At 36.1% G+C, this 20,141-nt stretch overlaps 1 protein-coding gene across 1 annotated transcript in view; it reads left to right on the top strand.

Moving 5' to 3' along the window:
• GALNT13 (polypeptide N-acetylgalactosaminyltransferase 13) overlaps positions 1-20,141 on the top strand; it is a 596,785-nt gene that overhangs the window by 414,312 nt on the left and 162,332 nt on the right. Inside the window, 1 exon segment of the mRNA XM_017523193.2 lies at positions 19,841-20,021. Coding sequence (XP_017378682.1) covers positions 19,841-20,021 — 181 coding nt within the window.

Genomic DNA, 20,141 nt, shown 5'->3' with positions numbered 1-20,141 from the left:
TTTTTTAACATGGAAGGGGAATGTTAAATAACTTGTAAAAAAAAATAGCTTTAAAATTTTAAGAAGCTTTTAGACAGATTGGGTTTGATTAATGAGCTAAAACTGCCATTAAATTCAAATAAAATGTGCAAATAAGTTTAAGTCAGGAAATGTCTGGTTGATTTTAAAATGTTTGCCAGTTGTTGGGCATACACATTCCCTGGTCTCCTAGAACTAATGCTAGAGGGAGGCCATGGACAATAAACAAGTAAGCAGAAATATTAGTCTGTTAATTTCAGATAAAGACAAGTACCTAGAAGAAAATAAGATTAGGTAAAATGTCGTGAATGACAGAGGTGGAGGGTGAGGGGTAGAGAACTACATTACCTAGAGTGGTCAGAGAAATACTCCCAGGGGACATTTGGGCTGATACCAAGGTGACAGGAAACATCTATCTATGCAAGGATTTGCAGGGAGGAACATTCAGCATAGAACAAATGATAAATGCAAAAGGCCTTAAGCAGCTATGAATTGATCTCAATTCTCCTGTTCCAAGTCTATAGGATCACAAATAGCCTAAAGAACTAGGAGGGTTAAGAGAGAATTCATCCTCTCAGAATAATATTTTGGTTGGCTGATTTGTTCAGCATACAGTTAATGTGCACCTATTTGCCACATACAATCATGCCCTACATAATGATGTTTCGATTAACAGCCACATTTATACAAAGGTGGTCCTATAGGATTATCCTACTGTATTTTTCTATATGTAGATATATTTAGATACACAAATACTTACCACGTTACAGTTGCTCACAGCATTCATTACAGACACATGCTTTTCGGGTTTGTAGGCTGTACCATCTAGGTTGTATAAGTACATTCTGTAATGTTCACATGATAATAAATCACCTAATGATGCATTTCTCAAACTGTATCCCAGTCTTTCAGTATTGCAGGTACATCAAGTACAATTATAAAAGATGTACAAGAGATGTTTTATAGGAGTTAATATTTTGATGAAGTGTTACATTTGATTAATACATAATAAATAATAAAATCACTTTACATTGTTATCTTTTATTTAGATAAAATCACTTTACAAACATTTATCTTTTATTTTAGCTCATTAATCAAACCCAATCTGTCTAAATGCTTCTTAAAAGTTTTTTTTATAAGTTATTTATTTTAACATTCCCCTTCCATGTAAAAATTGATCTGGTATAGATTAAATATATGATGTTTTTTCTCATTAGTTTGTTTTTTATCTTGAATGCATTTTGTAACGTTTGCATTATACTTCAGATCACCTCTAAGTATCAGCCAGGTACAAATCAACCCTCATTTTACCTACCAATCAATATAAATAGTTACATACCTAAACCTGCAATAGACCCTGTGTATGGAATATACGCAAGGTGCAGTTCTTGATTTCACCCAGTGTGTCGGTATGTAAGATAGAAAATAGCACCTGATAATGTACAAAGTTCTAGGTATCATTTGAAGGTACAGATATATAGTGTATTAAGTTCAAAGGAGGGAAAGATTGCTGTGGTCTAAGGCATTCATGGAAGGATTTATAAATAAAAAGTGTGAAGAAGGATGAGTTTGTTTCCCCTTCCACCATGACTGTACATTTCCTAAAGCCTTCTCAGCCTTGAACTCAGTCAATTAAACCTCTTTCCTTTATAAATTGCCCAGTCAGGTGTGTCTTCATTAGCAGCATGAGAACAAACTAAAGTACACTCTTACTTTGTGCCTTCAGCCATATCTAAGTTTAGAGTAGAACATATGATTTCCAAACTTATGTTTTCCCTATGGAAGATTACATGAATGAAGTATTACTAAAGCATTACATGTGTATCTTATAAAACTAAGATTTAAATGGCAGAATTGATAAAGTATCTATTAAGAACCCATTAAATTGAACCTATTGTTTTTATATACCTATATTTGATCCCTTAAAGACATCTAGGATTAAATTACAAACCTGTTGTTTTTGTATATATGCATTCAGTTAGGAAACCTACTGCACCTTGCTAGTCAAAATTAATGCATTCAAATCAAATCTATGTATTTTTTATTAAAGAGCTAAATTTAAGTCTCTATGGTAACTACTGCAATAAATGTGCAACATCTTAAGCTATGATTATATTGTCACACTTAGTGATGTCTATCTTCAGTGCATGACTACCAATCGTTTCACTGTTGTCCTAGTCAACCAGAAATGTGGTTAAAAAAGGAAACCAATTATGAGATTTATTTAAATAAGGCTGAACAATTTCTGTAATAACAGATTCTAGATACTAGGACTCTGAGTGTGTGAAATAATGTTGAGGGGAGAATTTGATCCAACTGTACAAAAATTGGTAAGTACCAATACTTAATCACTACTGAGTAATTAAGTATAATCAACAAGCTAGTTGTTGATTTTCAATAGAATTTTAAATTACCCTTAAAAATTATATTCAACCAGCTGGGCACAGTGGCTCACACCTGTAATCCCCAATACTTTAGAAGGCCTAGGTGGCCAGATCATGAGGTCAGCAGATCAAGACCATTCTGGCCAACATGGTGAAACACCATATTTACTAAAAATACAAAAATTAGCTTGGCGTGGTGGTGTGTGCTTGTAGTCCCAGCTACTTGGGAGGCTGAGGCAGGAAAATTGCTGGAACCCAGGAGGTGGAGGTTGCAGTGAGCCCAAATCGCGCCTCTGCACTCCAGCCTGGTGACAGAGCAAGACTCTGTCTCAAAAATAAAATTATATTCAACCAAACAATTTTCACGTCTGCAAAATTCCAAACTTGATGGATTAAAAATTCTAAAAATGTTTTATAATTGTCAAGCCAACCACGTGGTTACACTGCAAATATACCCAAATTGAAATAAACATTTTTGGTGTGGAATTATTAGCATGTCTCTACTGCCACAATGATATGCCTGCATGTGATAATATATTTATGCATTCCCTACTCTATTATCAAAGTTTTGGCAACATTTTCACATTTATTTATTTACCTCATAGCCTAGTAATATGCGATCCCTTACCAAAATATTTTGTCTCTATTTTAGTTGGTCAACCAAATTCTATGTTGACTTTTAAAAATTCTGTGTTTTCATTGGTCAGCCAACTTTATATTCCATATTTTTAATTGGCCAATAAAAGTTATTTGCATTTGAGAAAAACATCATAACTTATGGAATTTCTAAATTAAGATAATAATCTATACAAAACTTTAAGAGTACAGTGTCCCACCCTAATCCTGTAATGGTCTATTTGGATGGTAATTAGACCTGATGAAATACTAGTGCTCCTATATCATTTCCCTTACCCTACAAGAGAAGACCTCAGAAACTGCAAGCTTTCTGTTCACATTTGGGGAACAAAACGGAAGCTCCTGATTCTATATAGTTATGGAAAGTTAAAGATGCACTTGAAGCAGTTGGAAATCTGTTGCCGAGTTGAGGCAAAGTATAAGGAGGGTGACAAATTTAAGAGTTAGCTATATAGAATTTATAATTAAATGGGTGTATGAGGATTGGTTAATTTGCCAAGGGGAAAAAATAGGGAGAGCAAAAGAGCAAGGCATGTCCTTAGGTAGCACCTACTTTAGGGGTGGGAGAAAGAAGAAAAAGTGACTGCCAAGTCAAAACTGTCAGTGAAGAACAAATAAAATGTCACAAAAACTTAGAAAGTTATGGTGATTGTCAACAGTGTCAAATGCTGCAAAGAAGTCAGGAAGCAGGAATAATGTAAGCTCATAAAAAGTTTCATGAGCAGTTTCAGATGATGGATTCAAGATACTGGAATATAAGATGTTAAGATAATTGGATTATGAAGACATGTAGTGGGGGGAAAATCTTTTTAAGACATTTGCCAGCAAATAAGAAGAAAAAAGCATAGTATTTGTAAGGCTAAACAGGAACAAATTAATTATTTTGTATTTTCTATCATTTCATTTTATCAGAGAAGTTAAAATAAAACATCTGCTATATTTTAGATATCTAAAATATCTAATAAACTAATAAGTATTTTAAAATTTGAGGTGATATCTAAAAAGAAAAAGGGATAATTGATGAGTTAAATACCTACAGGTATTGAACAAATGGTGTAGAAATAAAGAACATCTGTGTAACACTTAATTTACAGTGAAATTTCACACTCATTATTTTACTATGTCCCTAGCAGAACACTGTGGATGAGTTCTTACCATCATCTTATTCTATAGCTAAAAGTTCTGAGCCTCAGATAAATTTTCATGTGCCTAGAAATTGGCAGGGCTAAACATCTAACTCACATCTCCTGACTCCAAGTCTAGTGCTCATATAATAGGAGTTCAAGAGACCAAGTGCAACGGTTAACTTTAGAGAAGAGGATTGACTTTCTTTCCTAAAATGGAAGGAAGAAACTCAGGATATTTGAGACACTTCAAGTAGAAATGAATAGAAAATCAGGTCAGCTCTTCTTGATCTCAAGGAAAGCGGAGGCAAAAGATTATCTACAGAGAAGATGGAATTTATATGAAGCTTGTTAAGAGATGAAAATTTTGTATTAATCACAGCTTCTTCAACAAGCATTTGAATGAGCATCAATGTTCTCTATGAAGCAACTTTTAAATATCACAAAAATAACATTTTGAAATACTAGAGTACTAAGGAAATTATCTTTACTGGGCTTTAAGCATCATACCTGGAGAAATAAACTTTACACTCCACTCTCCTTGTTTGTGACTGACAAGTGAGCAAAGTAATATGCCAAATGTTGCTATTTCATGGTAATTTTTTAGTCTTCTATAGTATAATGTAACTATCAATGACTATTACCAATTAATTTTTTAAATAAAAAACTGTCACAGTACATTATTAATTTCCTTCATAGGTGGTGAGTTTCTTGAATAAGCACTTGAAGTGATATTAATATGGATATTTTTACGTGTTTCACGTTGGTTCTCAGCAAACACCACATAGCAAAAAAAAAAAAAAAAAAAAAAAAAAAAAAAAAAAAAAAAAAGTGCCTGTAAGATGAGTTTTGAGAGGTACTCATCGTGTTCCACTGACAGAATTTTATATATACCTCCTAGGGAAAGTACTTATTTGAAGCAAAACTTACAGCTTTAAAAAAAATCTTAGATTCTGGACAAGAAACAAAATGACTCTAGCTGATTAAAAGCCAGGAGAAAAGCATCCTGTCTATGACAGTGGTGGGGGTGAGAACCTTTGAAGTCCCCTTGTCGTAGGCATGGGAGGCTGTTGTTTTTCACTGTCAAATGCAAACTGATGATAGACTTTAATATGCCCAGTTTTGCCATTCACAACTAGACTGGCCTGTGAGCTACTTGAGAGCTATGTATTATTACTATTTTTTCTCCATGCCCCAGAGCCCAGCATTGTCCTTGACAAAGCACAAAGTCATTGGCTAATATATATTTGCTGAATAGATACCAGCCAGGTTCTTAAAGAAAACTATTTCTTATTATTATTATACTTCAAGTTCTGGGGTACATGTGCAGATCATGCAGGAGGAGACAGGTTGTCCCATGTCCTCAAATTTATCACAATTCTTTACATTTGGGACACAGGTGACCACTTTACAAATTACACAGGAAACTTAATTGAAACTGAAATTTTATAACTCCAATCAGGAGAGGTGGACATTTACAGATGGAGAGACTGAATGAGAACTTTTTCTGAGCTATCAGATTTTCTTTTCCACTCAAGTTCTTTTTATGTATTGCTGGCATCTGTGAAAGAGCAGGAGATGCCATTTATTGCAGCTGGGTACCCAGGTGGTCTACTGATATTCAAAGGGGACTGGTTTGGCATGAATTCTAGGGCTGCGTCACGCAGCTGTCATGAGCCACTCTGTGGCTAGAAGCAGCAGATGTTACTGATATCTGAAAGGCAGGCATATCATCAGACATGGGAGAAGACCGATGTAAAATGCAAAGTATCTGACCCAAATATCATTTAACAAATCACACACATTTTCCATCCAGTTTTCACATTCACATCCACATACAATTTTTTTTCACAGTTGAGACTAATTGATAGGCTTAATTATACAACAAGGAAAACAAAAGTTCCAATAATTCTACTTTTGTCTTCATAATCACTTAACTGTACTGAAAATACTTTCAAAGCCTCCAGGATGTATTATAGTTTAAAATTATTAATTATCAAAAGATTAAAAAGTGTTACTGTATATTTTTTTTCCTTTTTTCATGAGTTACTTTTTGAAACAATCTGCTCATTAAAAAGCAATACTTGTTTATAACATGAAAACCTAAACATTAATTTCTCAAGCAGAACCATCTTATATTATGTAGGATTTTTAATATCTGACAGATGGCTTTTCTTCTCTGTTATATTCATATATTTTATTTACACAGAGAATGGAAGATTTGCCATAATACAATCAGAACCATTTGTTGTATTGTTGATCTAAAGGACAATTGGGATTTTCTGAAATATCAACAGCCCTAATAAGATGTGGAGTAATGACATGTAACAATTTTTCTGATCCCAGAAAATACAGAAGCTATAAAGTGTTATCAATCCTGAAGGTCAGAAAACTCCAAAGCAAAGAAAGTTGTTGAAAGGCAAAAAGTAATAGTAGACTGTTCATAAAATGTTAGCATGTGTATTTTGGGGGTAGCTTCACTTTTTGAGCTGCTAGGAACTGGTGTCTGGTTTGGAGAGGAGAGGAGATTAAAGACTCCGTCTGTGATCAGCACTACTTGACCGTTAACTCTCATACACATCAGTTCATGCACATTTTGTTCTTAAACACATCCTCTCCTTCAGCTCTGTGTTCAGTATGTACACACCTTTGCATTCTTTCACTCTACTTTTTCCTTTCCCCTTCTGCTTCCCCCAGTCTTCTCCCACCTGCTCTCCCAAACGTCAGTTGCTAGGCCTTTGGAAAAGCAAAAGATAAACTATGGTTGAGAGACATCTTTTAAAAAAAACAAAACCTAGTTCAAGGTCAATTTGCTAAATCCTTTAGAAAATGAGTAAGTATGAAAAGGACCATTTTGAATTTGGGGCTTTCAGGAAGTTCATTACTAAATTAAGACAGAAAGTACTTGATAAGGGAAAATACTTGGTAATTGAACATTTTAGAAGTAACCTGACATTGGTGGGATAAATATATGGGATGGATTCAACTCAGCATTGTCTATGTTTAATGCCAACTTGAAAATCTCCAAATTACTCTAAATATGGCTATGACTTTAAAAATTCTCAAAGGAGAACAAAAGTGCTCTCCTGTTTTTTCTTGTTTGTAAAACATTTGTGACCCTTCTAAACGGGAATTTCCATATATGATGGGGAAACACACATTTATGTCTCATAATAAGTTTTATAGTGTCAGCTCCTTTATGCTTTCTCTTGTTCAGAGAATCATTTTTATTATGTTCTTTTAATACAGCTAAAATAAAATAAGCTTGCCTAAGTAGGAAGAGTTTTAAATTTCAGAGGGTTTTATCATTCCTATCTAAAAATATGATCTCTACAAGTGGTTTGTGTACCCCATATGAAAAAACTAAATCACAAATATATGGCAAAAAATGCAAAACCATCGTCAACCTCAATCCCTCTTCTTCTGCATGTGAGTTTTCTAAGGACACTCCAGATTAAATGACTTGTTCCAAATTCTACAATCAGTTTGTGTCTATTTCAAGAACAGAATCCAGCTTTCCAATTTTAAATGTGATACTTTATTTTCTATGCAAAATAATTTGTTTAAAAAACATGAAATTATCAAGTATTGGGCAGAATCCTCAGGTGTGTTGAATCTCCCTGTGGCTTCTGGCAGGTGACCACTTAACGGCCACAACAACTTGACATAGAAAAATCTTCCTCTTGAGACGTTATTACATCAGACTTCAACTCTAGCAGCCACTCCAAAATAATATAAATCTAGGTTACGCTGGGAAGTTAAATGTAGGCTGAGTCAACGAAACAATTCCAGATGACATTCTGTCCATCAAAATGACAATGAAGAAAAAGTGGCAAGTTTTGTATCAAGAAAGAAGAGAAAATACCTACTGTAACCTTTATGCCTGTCCCATTTGAATGACTTTCATGCCTTTGGTATTTGTGGGTGCCAGTTTATCAAGGATCATAGTGCCTTCAGCATCTCAATGAAGGCCTTTTTAGACTTTGTTTCCATTATAAGGATTAAGGGATTTGTCATCAGGTTACTTGAATATATAGAAAGTGGAGAGTTGGTATACTGACAGGGATTTTTTTTTTTTTGAAGTAGGAATATAGAACAAAATATTTTGAAAATTAAGTTACCAGTATCTTTAGGTTCTCCCTTTGCCAAAATTGAGAAAATAATAGCTGTTTTTGGTAATTCCATTACATGGTAGATACATTTTGTGTGCACTTTGTAATTTTTCTGATTTTTATCAATGTTAATTGATCAATAATCAATTTTTATTGAGCACTGATATGAGTTAAACTTTTTTTAGACTTTGCAAACACTGACAGAATATCTTTAATTTCTGACTTTTTACTATATATAAATTATACTTCAGTTTTATAATGTAGAAACATGATGCTTTTTCTTAAAGAGATAACGTGAGTGGGGCTATAAAGCTAATATATGTAAAACACACACACACACACACACATACGCACACCTTTATGTATGTGTATATATACATATACACATCCTCACATTCACATACATATGCATGAACGTTTACCTCGATGACAAACTATAGAACTGAGAACTCAATGGGGTGGTGTAGAGGTAGACAGTCCTATAAATCAGTGAAAACTTGAGATCAATGAAAACTATCATAGTCAAAAACTGTTTATAGGAAGAAAACAAATGTGGGCCATGAAGGGAGGACATCATAGGTAAGGGAAAATACATATATTAATTTTTTATATTTATTTGTAATTAACACATAACTGTGTATATTTGTAAGGTGCATTGTGTTGTTAGATCTATATATACATTATAGAAAGAGCCAATCACGTCAATTAACACATTCATCAACCCCCCAACTTATTTTTATATGTGTTGTGAGATGTTAAAATTATACTATTTAAGCAATTTTGAAATAAACAATACATCATCAACTCTGGTCACCTTGCAGTGCAACAGATCACTAAAACTTATTCTTCCAGTCTAACTGAATTTTTTTTAATCCTTTGATCAACATCTTCTTTCCCCATCACTCCTGGTTCCCCCAATTTCTGATAATCTACTTTCTCTTTTTATGAGATTGACTATTTTAGATTCCCTATATAAGTGAAATTATAAAGTATTGATCTTTCTGTGCCTGGCTTACTTCATTTAGCATAATGTCCTCCAGTTCCATTCATATTATCATAAATAATTCCCTTCCTTTGTCTGTATAGCATGCCACTGTACATATACATATCACATTTTTTAATCCATCCAGCCATTGATGGGTACTTTGGTTGCATCCATATCTTGGCTATTCTGAGTAATACTGAAATCCACATGAAAATGCAGATGTCTCCTTCATATACTAATTTCAATTCCTTTGAATATATACCCAGAAGTGAGATTGCTGGATCATATGGTAATTCCAGTTGTAGCTTATTGAGGAACCGTCAAACTATCTCCCAAAATAGCTGTACAAATTTACATTTCCATCGAAAGTGTACAAGGGTTCCCTTTTCTCCACATCCTCATGTGGAGAATGAGGATTTGGAGAATAACTGAAATATTACACTTATTATTAATCTTTTTATAATAGCTATTCTCATAGATGTTAGGTGATATCTGTTTTAATTTCCACGTCCTTAATGATTACTGATGTTGCACATTTTTTCATATATGTTAGAGATTCCTATCTCTTTTTTGAGAATCATCTATTCAGATCACTTGCCTATTTTTAAATTGGGTTATTAGTATTTTTGCTATTAAGTTGCTTGAATTTCTTAAATATTTTTTATACTTGCTCTTTATAAGATATATGGTTTGCATATATTTTCTACCAATTCCTTAGTTGTCTCCTTACTCTGTTGTTTCCTTTGTTATGCAAGATCATTTTAGTTTGATGGAATTTAATTTGTCTCTTTTTGCTTTTGTTGCCTATACTTTTGGAGTCCTAGCCAAGATATCATTGCCCAGACTAATATCATGGAGTTTTTCCCCATGTTTTCATTGAGTAGCTTTACAGTTTCAAGTCTTATATTTAACTCTATATTTTATCCAATTTGACTTGACGTTTGTATATGGTGTGAAATAGTCCAGTTTCATTCTTCTGCACGTGGATATTCAGTTTTCACAATACCATGTATTAAAGACAATCTTTCCTTCATTATGTATGCTGCTGAAAATCAATTAATAAATACTTGGGTTTACTTTTGGGCTTTTGATTCTGTCCCACTGGTCTGTGTATCTGTTTTTATGCCAGTTCCATGCTTTTTTGATTATAATAGCTTTATAGCATATTTTAAAATCAGGAAATGTGATACTCCAGCTTTGCTCTTTTTGTTCAAAATTGCTTTGGGTATTCAGTCTTTTCTGATTCCATATGAACTTGAGGATTATTTTTTATATTTCTGTGAAAATAACACTGGAATTTTAATGTTTTGCATTGAATCTGTAGGTTACTTTAGGTAGTATGAACATTCTACCAATATTACTCGAACATGGGATATATTTTTATCTATGTCTTCAATTTTTTAATTCAATGTTTTATAATTTTCAAAAAACACATCTTTTACCTCTGTGGCTAAATGTACTCCTAAGTATTTTTTATGTTATTGTAAATGGGATTGTTATTTTTCATTTCAAGATAGCTCATTATTAGTTTATAGAAATGCTAGTGATTTTTGTATCTTGATTTTGTAACCTACAAATTTTTTTTTATCAGTTCCAACAGATTTTTTGGTATAGCTTTTAGGGTTTTCTACATATAATATCATGTCATCAGCAAACAGAGATAATTTTACTTCTTCCTTTTATATATGAATGCAGTTAGCTTATTCTTACCTAAATGCTCTGGCTACGACTTCAAGTACTATGTTGAATAGAAGTGGCAAAATTGGGCATTCTTGTTGACCTTACAGTACAAGTTTTCAGCATTTCACTGTTGAGTCTGATGTTAGCTGTGGCCTTATCATACATGGCTTTTATTGTGTTGAGGTACATGTACTCTATACCTGCTTTTTTGAGAGGTTTTAATGTAAGGGGATATTGAATTTTGTCAAATGTTTTTTTCTGCTTCTACTCAGATGATCATGTGCTTTGGGTTCTTCATTTTGTTAGACATGCCTCACAAGAAATACTACAAGGAGTTCTTCAACTTAAAGGAAAAGATACCACTAAGCAGAAACAAAAATGTATAAAAATATGGTTAGAGTAGAAGCAGGTGTGAGAGGGTCCAGCAGAAGAAACATGGCTGCCAGTGTGTTTGAGTCCATTAGCAAGTTTGGCCTGGCCTTAGCTATTCTAGGAAGTATGCTGAACTCTGCCTTATACAGTGTGGATGTGGAGCACAGAGCTGCCATCTTTGGCTGATTCTATGGAGGTCAGGACATTTTGGTAGGGGAATGGACTCACTTTCTCATCCCATGGGTACAGAAACCAATTTTCTTTAACTGATGTTCTTCACCATGTAATGTGCTAGTCATCACTGGTGACAAAGATTTGCAGAATGTCAATATCACACTTTGAACCCTCTCTGGCATGTTGCTAGTCAGTTCATTCACATCTTCACCAGCACTGGAGAGAACTAAGATGACTGTGTGCTGCCGTTCATAACTACCAAGACACTCAAGTCAGTGGTGGCTCACTTTGATGCAGAAGAACTGATAACCCAAAGAGAGCTGGTCTCCAGGCAGGTGTGTGATGACCTTACAGAGTGAGCAGCCACCTTTGGGCTCATCCTGGATATGTCCTTGACACATCTGACTTTTGGGAAGGAGTTTGCAGAAGCCATGGAAGCCAAACGGGTAGCTCAGCAGGAAGCAGAGAGGGCCAGATTTATGGTGGAAAAGACAACATCAGAAAAAGGCAGCCATCATCTCTGCCAAAGGCAACTCCAAAGCAGCAGAGCTGATCACCAACTCACTGGCCACAGAGCGGGGACAGCCTGATTGAGCTTCATAAGCTGGAAGCTGTGAGACATTCCATACTGGCTCTCATATTCTCAGAACATCAGCTGCCCCAGTGAGGGCCCACCCTGCCTTCACCTCTGACAGCCAGCTGGACCACAGCCCAGTGACTCTTAACACTGCCTTCCTTTTTCCCCCCACCCCAGATTGGATGATTTCCAATGACCTGTTTTCAAGTTTATCAATCCTCCTTCTGCTTGTTCTGCCTGGCTATTGAACCCCTCTTTTGAATTGTTATTATGATATTCTTCAGCTCAGTGATTTCTGTTTGGTGCTTTCTAATATTTCCTATCCCTGTTTTAAAGTTCAGTTTGTTCATGCATTGTGATTCAAACCTCAGTTAGCATCTTTATGACTGTTCCTTTGGACTGCCTATCGAGAAAATTATGTGTCTCCATTTCAATAGGGTTGGCTACTAGAGATTTATCTTTTATTTGAAGCATATTTTGCTATTTCTTCATTTTCCTTGACTCTCTATGTGGAAATCAGTACATTAAAGAACCACCTCTCCTAGTCTTGCTAGAATGGCCTTATGTTGGAGATATTCCTCCCTATCAGCATGGCTGGAGATTCTAGGTGCCTCAAAACACTGTACAATCTGCTTTGCTTTTATTGGCCCCTGTATTAGTCTTTTCTCATGCTGATAGTAAAGACATACCCAAGACTGGGTAATTTATAAAGGGAAGAGATTTAATTGACTCAGAGTTCCACATGACTAGAGAGGCCTCACAATCATGGGGGGAGACAAAGGAGGAGGAAAGTGACATCTTACATGGAGGCAGGCAGGAGAGTTTGTGTAGGAGAAAACCCCTTTATAAAACCATCAGATCTTATAAGACTTACTCACTATCACAAGAACAGCAGCATGGGTGTAATCACCCCCATGGTTCAAACATCTCCCACCAGGTCCTTCCCACAACATGGGAATCATGGGAGCTACAATTCTAGAGCAGATTTGGGTGAAGACAGAGCCAAACTATATTTTTCTACCCCTGGCCCCTCCCAAGTCTTATATTCTGACATTTCAAAACTAATCATGCCTTCCCAACAGTCCCCCAAAGTCTTAGCTCATTTCACCATTAACTCAAAAGTCCACAGTCCAAAGTCTCATCTGAGACAAGGTGAATCCTTTCTGCGGATGAGCCTGTAAAATCAAAAGCAAATTAGTTACTTCCTAGGTACAATGGGGTATAGTCATTCGGAAAATATAGCTGTTCCAAATAGGAGAAATTAGCCCAAATGAAGAGGACCATAGGCTTCATGAAAGTCTGAGATCCAGTGGGGCAGTCAAATCTTAAAGCTCTAAAATGATCTCCCTTGAGTCCATGTCTCATATCCAGGTCACAACGATGCAAGAGGTGGGTTCCCACGGCCTTGAGCAACTCCACCATTGTGGTACAGCCCCAGGCCCTGCTGCTTTCCTGGGTTGTCACTGAGTGTCTGTGGCTTTTACAGGACACAGTGCAAGCTGTGGTGGATCTACCATTCTGGGATCTGGAGGACAGTGGCCCTCTTCTCACATATGCACCAGACAATGCCGGGTGGGGGGGTTCTGTGTGGGGACTTGCACCCCACATTTCTCTTCTACACTGCCCTAGCAAGAGTTTCTCCATGAGAGCTCTGCTTATGCAGCACACCTCTGCCTGGACATCTAGGCATTTCCACCACATCTTTTGAAACCTAAGCAGAGATTCCCAAACCTCAATTCTTGACTTCTGTGCACCTGCAGGCCCAGTAGCATGTGTAAGTCACCAAAGCTTGGGGCTTGCACCCTCTAAAGCAACAGCCCGAGCTGTACGTTGGCCCCTTTAAGCCACGGCTGGGATGCAGAGCACCAAGTCTCAAGACTGCACAAAGCAACAAGGCCCTGGACCAGCTCATGAAAAAATTTTTTATCCTAAGTCTCCAGGCTTGTGATGGTACCAGTTTACTGTACTAGCCCATTCTCATGCTGCTAATAAAGAAACATCCAAGACTAGGTGATTTAAAAAAAAAGGGTGGAGGGTTTAACTGACTCACAGTTCCACATGGGGGGTTTTAATTGACTCACAATTCCACATGGCTGAGGAGGCCTCACAAAATGGCAGAAGGCAAAGGAGGAGCAAAGGCATGTCTTACACAGCAGTAGGCAAGAGCTTGGTTAGGGGAACTCCCCTTTATAAAACCATCAGATCTCATGAGACTTATTCACTATTAAGAGAACAGCATGGGGAAGACTCACCTCCATGACTCAGTTACCTCCCACTAGGTTCTTCCCATGACACATCGAACTCATGGGAGCTACAATTCAAAATGAAATTGGGTGGAGACACAGCCAAGAGATTAGTTATTGCCAAGTCATGCTATTGCCTTCAGAGAGTTGAAATAGATGCCAGTCTCCTGAGATTCAACTAGAGAGGCTAGTGTGTTAGATGTGTGTTCCAGTTCCTTCTTTTCTTGCAGAGAAGCTGAGAGCCAAAGTTTATGTCCCACTTATTCTGTCCTTCACCAAGGAGACAGTCTGAAACAGCTGCCTCTGCTCATAATCAGAATGCTCACTTTGAGCCTGGTGAGAGAGATGCTGAGCATTTTCAAGTTTAAACCTCATTATCTTGTCCCCTGTTGTCTAGCAGACTCAAGAATGCACTGTCAACTCCCATAGATAGGTGATTTAGGAACCAGTCCCTTGGGCAAAGGCTATAAAAGTTGGGGCACTCAAAGCATGCAGAAACTACTCCCAGTGAGAGTCTACATATCTGGATTTACTGCTGGGGCATGCTAGGGAAAAATATGCAGGGAGAGCCCATTCTCCTGTTCAAACAAGTGGAAGCCTCACACCCTCCTAGCAGTGGAAGAAGGTAGTCCAGAATTATCACTGAAACCAAGCAGGGAAGAAGGTGCAGAGAATACCCACTTTTCCAATCAGGAATGAAGAAGTCCCCCAGTTTCTCTCTAATGAGAGACTGCAGAAATTTATCTCAAAAACAAGCCAAGGAAGGAGGCAAGGAGAATGTCTACTATCCTATTAAAGCAAGCAGAACTTTTATAACCTCTCTTGCAGGGGTAGACTGATATTGCAGGAATTTATCTTAGGAGCAAGCCAGAGAAGAAGGTACGTACAGGACATGCCTTCCTTTCCATTTAAGCTGGAGGAGGTTTATTCTTTATTTGCTCTGTAGTTTCCCAGATACTGGCTTGTTAAAAGGCCAGAACTGGCCGGCCTTGGTGGCTCAAGCCTGTAGTCCCAGCACTTTGGGAGGCCAAGGCGGGTGGAGTACTAGGTCAGGAGTTCAAGACCAGCCTGACCAACATGGTGAAACCCCGTCTCTACTAAAAATACAAAAAAAAAAAAAAAAAAAAAAAAAAAAAAAAAATTCAGGCATGTTGGCGCACCTGTAGTCCCAGCTACTTAGGAGGCTGAGGCAGGAGAATCACTTGAACCTGGGAGATGGAAGTTGCATTGAGCTGAGATCACACCACTGCACTCCAGCCTGGGCAACAGATAGAGATTCCATCTCAAAAAACAAAAAACAAAAACAAACAAACAAAAAAAAAAGCCAGAACCACAGAAGCCTGATGGGAAAGCCTGAGACCAAATTTGGGGGAATTTAGAAGCTGGGCCAATCCTGAGTGCTACAGTTGCTAGGAGGGCTCATATAGTATGAACCTTTTTTTTCCTTTTTTTTCATTTGTGCTTGAGAGAAATCTTCTGATGCCCTGTCCCTGTGGTTCATCAAGCATGGTGATTGAAGAGCCGAGCCCTCCATAGAAACTGCAAAATTTGGCACTTTATATGTGGTACATGCCGCTCAACCCCTCAGCAAGAAGCTAGGACTTGGGATTCTTCTTCTCGTTTGTTAGGCTCTGTGCTCATGGTGTAGCTAAAGTATGAGTATATTTCTGCTTTCAGTATCCATTTTAATGTGATTATTTCTCAGTAGTCTGACATGTAGGGGTCTTTCATCTATATTTTGGCTTTCTCTTGGAGAGAACTGACTCATGTGTAGGTGTATACTAGATGTGTCTGTGGGATGAGGGGTAGCCCAGAGACTGCTCTTTCACCATGTTGCTGACATACCCTCATATATTATTTCTTAATTTTTATTTCCCAAATTTTGTCAAGTTATTAAATTCTATTTCATTGGCATCAGCATGGGCAAAGTCATCATCTCTATTCTAGATTGTTGGAATAACTCCTCAATAAATCACTCATTCACTCCATTCCAATTCATTTTCCAAAGCTAAGTATTTTTATGTGAACTAGATTGCCTTACTCCTCACAACAGTGTTCTTTTAGCAGGATTTCTGGGCTAGATGCTTCTAGTTTCATTTTACTGTCTTATACCCAAATCACAGAAAGGTCACCCAGCTAGTAAGTTGAAGAGCTTGGATATAATATCAGGAGCTATAGCCTTTACTCATAATCATTGTGCTACATGGCCTCCATTGTATATTATTGTTGTTTGTTTTCATTAAGGCTATATTAAACAATGACTTTGTGCCAGAGGTAGTATGTGTATGCGTTAGGAGAAAGATAAAGATTAATATAAAAACAAGCAGCTGCATGAATTTGTCACAACAGCTGTAAAATTAGAAACAATAGCAGCACTAGAACTGAGATTGCAAAGTGGAGATTATGAAGTTTATGAACTTTAATTAAAATGTCACTGACATAGGTGCCAAAAAACATGAAAAGGATAAACTATGTTAGTTGTCTCCTAGCAGGGGAAGAAAATCAACTAGATAATCAAATGAGCAATGGGCATTTTACATTTTGATTAAGAACCTTCTCCATCATCAGAAGACATTTATAAAAATATCTGGGAACAAAGACAAGTTTTAATTCCCTGTGGATGATAGCATAGTTTATATTGTATACATGGTCAAATTTACTTGAAAGAGATATAATATAAAATATTAATCTTTTGAAAGCCTAGAAAATAACAATCAGATATACTCAGTGATACAAAGTAATTCAGATATCACTTGTTCATGTGAATGAGACATCATGTTTTATTCAGCTTACACTGTTCGGACATTGTAAAAATTTCAGGGAATGAAATGCAGTATTCTAATTAGAAGCTAACAGAGGAATTGTGGGTAGCTACAGAAATAAACATCATTTTTTACAATAGATTAAAAAAATGAAAATTGAGGATGGGAAAGAACATGTATCACTAAAATATATTTTTACCATATTAGTGATACATGTTTTTTAGGAACCAGGCACCATTTCTCTCTGTTTCCACTGCCACCATTCTTGTCCTAATCCCCAGCATCTCATCTGTCTATTCAATGGAATCTTAATTGTCTTGCTGCTTTCACTGTTGTTTCCTACCTGTTGTTTAGGAATAAATATGCTAAAATTTTATAATTCATAATTTTACCATGACAAAAAATATACAATATATATACATACATATAAAATATAAAATAATGATATGTATTTTATATTATTTAATGGTAAAAGGAAACAGATATCTAGGATACAGATATTGAACAAGTGATGATTTTTTGTTGTGTTTTATAAATTTTTAAGCTATTTGAAAGATAGATGACTGTAAAAGGTATTATGCAAAGAAACACATAATCTAGTAATGAGAAACATGATTAATATTTCAGGAGAAAAGCAAGGAGAATGACTAAATTAGTGGCATCCTTAAAAACGATACCAGGGATATAATGGGGGCTGAAAAAGAAGTATTGATTTGTCTTCGATAGGATAAAGATTAACTGCCTCCATTTTAACAGGAAAGAAGAATGTAAAACTGTGTGTAATTACAAGAAGGTTCATTTATTTCATGAAGCTAGAAAGATGAGCGAGTTATCAATCAATGAAATACTTTGATTATTTAAGAATGAGCTTCCCTGTCTTTTAAGGGAGATGAAGGTTTCTATTCTTCTCTTATATTCATCCTTATCTCAGTGTTTGTTGGACCTATTTTTCTGCTAGCATTATACTGTTTAAAAAATTATAAAATAAGAAAGAATTAGATTTATATGAAATGCACAAACCATTATAACTTATTATTTATCATCTTTTATCTTCTGATAAAAAAGTGAATGTCTCTTACTGCTACCCAAGTCCAATAGCAGCTCTCTTCTAAGCTGAATGTTACCTGAAGGGTCAGGTGGAAAGTTATTTTTCTTTTCTTTTTTTTTTTTTTTTTGAGACAGAGTTTCACTCTTGTCACTCAGGCTGGAGTGCAATGGTGTAGTCTTGGCTCACTGCAACCTCTGCCTTCCAGGTTAAAGCAATTCTCATGCCTCAGCTTCTCAAGTAGGTTGGACTACAGGCATGTGCCACCACATCTGGCTAATTTTTGTATTTTTAGTAGAGATGGGGTTTCACCCTGTTTGCGAGGCTGGTCTTGAACTCCTGACCTCAGGTGATCTTCATGCCTCAGCCTCCCAAAGTGCTGGGATTGCAGGAATGAGCCACTGCACCTGGCTAGAAACGTCCAGAAAGATATTTTTCTTTCAAAAATAGTAACTCTACTTAAATTAGATGTATCAAATGAAAACAATGTTAATTACAGTATAAAACCATGTCTTCCAAATTTTGTATAGCATTAACTATGACTTCTATTTATTGTGACAAGAAAATCTGTAGCATATATTTAATATATGTATATATTAAATTGTATGTATAGTATTGTATGTATACACACACACACATATATAAACAATTAGCATAAGCTATGGCTATAAAATGTAATTTCATAGAAATAAGTATTTATTTTTTGAGACAGAGGCTCACTCTGTCGCCAGGCTAGAGTGCAGTGGTGTGATCTTAACTCATTGCAACCTCCGCCTCCTGGGTTCAAGCAAACCTCCTGCCTCAGCCTCCCAAGTAGCTGGGACTACAGGTGCATGTCACCACAGCCAGCTAATTTTTGTATTTTTTAGTAGAGAGAGGGTTTCACCATGTTGGCCAGGGCGGTCTCGATCTCTTGGCCTCATGATCTGCCTGCCTCAGCCTCCCAAAGTGCTGGGATTACAGGTGTGAGCCACTGTGCCTGGCCAGAAATAAGCATTTTATGGATACTTTACATAATACTTAGCCTTAAATACACAGTGAATCTAGGATACTAAGAAATTAATATATGGTATATTTTCTAAGAATTTATAGTTTTAAAGGAGTGATAAGGAAGTGAATAGTCAGTTCTTCAAAAAAAGCATACTTAAAATACAAAAGGTACACATTACTAAATCTCCCCCAGAGCTTTGTAGAAGAAATGATCTTGGTGAAGATGAGTTTTGAAGGTTATGTGGACATTGAGCACCTATAAAGGCATCCTAGCACATAATAAGTCCAAAGGCTTAAGCTGCAAGGCATATGAACAGCTTAGAATGAATGGTCATTTATAATTCCAGATGGGTGGAGAATAATTGATTTTTCTTCAAATCAAATTTAGTTTTTGACCACAGCATCTAACATGTACAAATTTATTAATAGCAGATTTGGATACCAAACTACTAACTAGCAATTGGGTTAACTATTAAAAACTAGAAATTAGGTACTCTAATAAAGAGACACAAATTAATTATATCTTACCTACATAATTCCAATGCTACAGGTATTTAAATATATCAAGATCTTTCAAATTACCATCCTTTGCCAAAAGTAAGTATAGTATACTAGTTCTAAATTTTGCATCAGCATTTTGCTTGAAACATTTAAGATCTGAAGATTTGGCCTAAGCTTCAGTGGCTTATTCTCATCCAATATCATTGCATTATTTACAATGATTGTTCCTTTTCTCAGATTTGGCAATGTGGAGGCTCCTTGGAGATTGTTACTTGTTCCCATGTTGGTCATGTTTTTCGCAAGGCAACTCCATACACTTTTCCTGGTGGCACGGGTCATGTCATCAACAAGAACAACAGGAGATTGGCAGAAGTTTGGATGGATGAATTTAAAGATTTCTTCTACATCATATCCCCAGGTACAGAATTCTGACATTTTTAATTTCTCTACAGGAGAAAATAATGTCGAAACATACTGAATATGTGTTTCATTATTGCTGTTATTCTACTATTTAAATTTTATTACCATAATATTGTAG

This window comes from Cebus imitator, unplaced genomic scaffold (assembly GCF_001604975.1).
Source record: "Cebus imitator isolate Cc_AM_T3 unplaced genomic scaffold, Cebus_imitator-1.0 Scaffold27, whole genome shotgun sequence".
NCBI classification, from domain to species: Eukaryota; Metazoa; Chordata; class Mammalia; order Primates; family Cebidae; genus Cebus; species Cebus imitator.
Note: the sequence above shows the minus strand (reverse complement) of the source record. Positions and strands in the feature narration are given on the sequence as shown.